Raw genomic sequence first — 4582 nt, forward strand, 5'->3', positions numbered from 1 at the left:
GTCACACAGCTTTTACTTTGAAGACAGCTAGCACACGTATCCTGTTCAAGCCCCTCCTCTCTACGCCAACACCGTCTCTGTTCATTAATTCAATCTTGTGGACGAAATATGAAAAATGAATTAATGCATTCGAAATTATTATCCGTCTTAGTTAAATTCGGATATTGATTGAACGAACCATACACGAATCGGTCGGGAACCCTGCCCTAGACTAGGCTATCTCTGATCATTTTCGTACCCATGATATTTCCGTAGATGGACGTTTCGCGTGTCTTGGATGGGCCACTTTACTCTGATTGTCCCTTCGCGAGACCAGTAGTATTCCTTCCGAAAGATCAACGCCTCAGAGCCGCGCTAACATATTTTGGTGAAGGTCGTGAGTTCTTCTTGTAAGTATTTAGTAAATGTGAACGCTAAATCGAATACTTTCCATCTATCCTGTACATAAAATATATACGTCAAGGTGTTGAAATGTTATGATTCTGTCCATTGCATAGTAATATTATAATTATCGACATTGCCCTCTAGTTTGTTGCAACGTTTGCTAGCTAGCTACTTTAGCCTCGGACTGTCGGTGTGTTCTATTTTCAATGCACTTTTCAGTGGTTTGTATTGTGGATAGTTTTACCGTCAGAATAAATAAATATAGCTAGCAACCAAATTGCAGCAAACGCTTTTTTATTTTTATACAGAATATTGAAAATATTAGAAAACTGTTTTCAAAACAAATTGCCATTGTGTTATCCGAAAACGATTAGGCTATCATTAGCATCGCTAACTGCTACACAAAGTGTTAGACATATAAGCCCTTCGCGCTTTGCACATAGCAGGGCTCTACATTCAGGTACATTTGCCAGTGGCCCAAACCTACTGGTCGAATGAGAGAGGGAAAAAAAACTGGGTCACGTCAAGATCTGACAGGAAAGCGAATGTTACGTTCGTAATTTCAGGAGCATGTGATTTTCTTTCATGTGCGGGGTGAGCAAGTAGCCTATACAGTGTTTATACAGACATTGGCAAGTCAAATTCAATGGTTTTTCAAGCACTTAATTGTAATAATTTAAGGACTTTTATATTTAATTATTGTAATCGTCTATAGGGGGAAAAAATCTCCCAAATATATGCAAAAAAGTATGCATTACCACTAAGAATAATGCTTTAAAAAAGTTTTTTATAGGGCTACTGAATTACATTATGCATTGACATTCACATAATTTTTGCTTTCTCAAATATGTCCACATTGCTTGACTAAATAGACAACATGCTCCTGACACAAACACACTAATGAAGTCTGTCCGTGTCTAGTCAGTCTCGCCGTTTGATATATTGTAGAGTTGTTGAGGGGTTACTGTATCATGTTTTAAAACGAGAAAGGGGCCAAAAACCAGGTTTGGTCCCTTGTGGCTCAGTTGGTAGAGCATGGTGTTTGCAACGCCAGGGTTGTGGGTTCGATTCCCACGGGGGACCAGTACGGAGAAAGAAAAAAAAACGTAGGAAATGTATGCCTTCACTACTGTAAGTCGCTCTGGATAAGAGTGTCTGCTAAATGACTAAAATGTAAAATGTAATGGAACGCTTTGTTTAGAAAACATTTTATGTTTTGCGTAGTAGAACTTCTAAATCGGCTACCATAACTTCAATGACTTTTCAAGGACCAAAGAGCCTAGGGGAAATGTCGGATTTTCAAGTTAGGCTGTGATGACTGAACTACGCCCGCATATATTCAACCAATAGTTTGAACTTTTTAAATACCTGGTTTGTATACCCAGCCTTGCCTTAGCATTTACTGGTAGATCTATCACAACTTGGAACATCTTTCCAACCTCTAATGCTGTGGGTCTTTGCTCCACACAACAACCAGCTGTTTGAGGGTGGGGGCCACAAAAAAATCTGAACTCGTGAGGGGCCGCTGTTGCTCATTGGTCCGCACCCCCCCCCCCAATTGTACACATTTTGCAATGGGGTGTAGAGAAAATGTTGCTGTTTTTAAAGCAAGTTTCCTGCAATTCTACACATTTTGCCATGGGGTGGAGAGAAATGTTTGCTGTTTTAGTAACTGAGTGAGATCAATGGGGGCCCCCCGGCCGGTAATTCTAACATGATAGTTTAGCAGCCAGCTATCTTAACTGTCTAAAATAGGAGTCAAATGGTTGCAAATGCAGTATCAAACCCTGGGGCCTTTCCACTTGTCTCTATTGCTCCTCAAGCAAGGGGGGAGGCCAATGACATCACAGATTCCCGTTAGACAAACTCCTTGAAGTTGGACATTTTTTAGAAAACACTGTTGTGCTCAACTTATTTTTTTTGTGTGTGTACTTTACTATATTTATACTTGGGATATGGCTTTTCAACAGTAAAAGTTCATAAATTGCTGGAGGACATCTAACTACAACCATATCAAGAATTTTCTTGACATAAGGACATTTCTGAAAGCAGCATTGTTCTACTTCAACCTAACTAAATAATGTTACATTTTTCTTCTGAACTTTCCAGGTACTCCACAATGTCTCTGGCTAAGCCTGCAATGCGAGGACTCCTCGGGAAGCGTCTGAGGTTCCACCTGCCCATCGCCTTCGCCCTGTCATTGGTGGCTGCAGCAGCTTTCAAGGTCAGCTGATGGATGCTAATAAGAGAAGTGTAGAGAAGTGTAAAACGAAAGGGTTAAAGTCCATCATGAAATTGATGTTATCACATTGAATGGATGTCTTCAGAAACAGGCATGATGTAAATACTTTGTCTTCTCAGTACGGTGTAACAGAGCCAAGGAAACAGGCCTATGCCGATTTCTACAAACAATATGATGCCACAAAGGAGTTCAACAACATGAGGGAAGCTGGCATTTTTGAAAGTGTCAGGCCAACTGGCAAATAAACCCCTGTGAGTATTTTGCAACCAATTAGGCATAATTTCATCTATCTGTTAGGCCAGTGTTTTTCACTTCTCCCTGAGGTGTTGGGTGTGTGTTGGCTTTTGTCCCAGCTAGCAGCACACCTGGGTTGTGTTCTGTAGGCCCAAGTCAGTAGAAAATGTTTCAATGTGTAACAAGTGTGCAAGTATTTCAAAATGTTGTTGCCTATTATTCAAAAAGCTGTGTTCAATCTAAACAAGGTCTTCAGATGATTAGTTGAGTCAAGTTTGTTGGTGCTGGGTTTGGAGAACAAAGGCATGCTGCGGTCCTCTTGGTGGATGTCTTTGTAATCAATTATTGTCAAATTTTCATTGTTATAACTGCAGTACTGTGCAACATCTTATGCTATGTCCCTTTGTATTACAGGTTGCATCCCGTTGTGCGTTCCTGCTCTGTGATTTACTGATCGAACATTGCTGTTATGTTCTCATAAATAAACTATTCTCTCTATGGGTGCCTCTGCCTCATCGTTTTGATTTATCACAAAAATTGTGATGAAGAAGCAGTTTTGCTCAAGAAAGCAACATAGCTATCATTCTCATAGATTACCAATTGGAGTCAAATAAAATGTTATTTGTCACATGCGCTGAACACAACAGGTGTAGGTAGACCTTACAGTGAAATACAAGTCCTTAACCAACAATGCAACTAAGAAAAATATCCCACCAAAAATAAGATATGAACAAATAATTAAAGAGCAGCAGTAAAATAACAATAGTGAGGCTATATACAGGGGATACCGGTACAGAGTCGATGTGCGCGGGGCACCGGTTAATTGAGGTAATATGTACATGTACAGTCCGTGCCGCCATAGCTACAGAATTGTTAATGGGATGTGATGCTCCGTAACCGTTGCAGCTTGGCTGATGGAAAGCCTTGCAAGCATTTTTTTCAAATAACCTGTTCTTGACATTGCTTTCTTTTTTCTGGATTTGGTAAAAAGTATATTTTATAAATGTCTGTGTTCAGTTGCAGATGGTTCCCCAGAGAATATTCAGAAAGATAAACCCACATTTTGCACCAAGTGTTGAGTTCCTTCACCATTTTAGCTGCCAGACATCTTGCATTTCCCGACATCTTTGCAGGACCTAGTCGTTTCTATGCAACACTGCGAAGTGTAGAAGTGGATGACAGCGCATCACACAGTCGACCAAAACAAAGATCTACTCACGTGAGGCATTTCTCAATACAAAACGTGGATTTAATATCTTGATGAATATTCTCTGGTTTTTGGAGAACCACCTGCAATTGGACACGTTTTATAAGATTCACTTTTGACTGAATCGAGAATGAAGAAAGTATTAAGAACTTGTTAGTAAAAAATATTCCTTGCGAACTTTTCCATTAGCGAAAGGGTAACTGGCATGGAGCATTACATATCCCGTTAACAATTCTGTTGCTTGATCTGGGGGGAGGTTCATTGCTAGTTTATGCGTAAATTAAATTGCTACTATATCAGCTTATTGGTGGAAGTATGGTACGGTAAAGATGGTGGAATCGTTCAGACGAGTGAAATGAATGTAAATGGACGGTAGGCAATTAAGGTCACAGTTAAGGTCAAACTTAAAACACTAAAGAGGCTTTTCTGCTGAAAAGGACAGCAATGTCCGTACTGTGAGACGCCTAAGACAGCGCTACAGGGAGACAGGACGGACAGCTGATCGTCCTCGCAGT

At 40.2% G+C, this 4582-nt stretch overlaps 1 protein-coding gene across 1 annotated transcript; it reads left to right on the plus strand.

The window, feature by feature from the left end:
• Positions 1-233: 233 nt before the first annotated feature.
• cox6c (cytochrome c oxidase subunit 6C) lies at positions 234-3364 on the plus strand. Its single transcript, XM_029695071.1, has 4 exons — positions 234-389; positions 2494-2608; positions 2746-2877; positions 3275-3364. The coding sequence occupies exons 1-3, from the start codon at positions 256-258 to the stop codon at positions 2869-2871; spliced, it is 375 nt and encodes a 124-aa protein (XP_029550931.1). The 5' UTR covers positions 234-255; the 3' UTR covers positions 2872-2877; positions 3275-3364.
• Positions 3365-4582: the final 1218 nt, after the last annotated feature.

This window comes from Salmo trutta, chromosome 16 (assembly GCF_901001165.1).
Source record: "Salmo trutta chromosome 16, fSalTru1.1, whole genome shotgun sequence".
NCBI classification, from domain to species: domain Eukaryota; kingdom Metazoa; phylum Chordata; class Actinopteri; order Salmoniformes; family Salmonidae; genus Salmo; species Salmo trutta.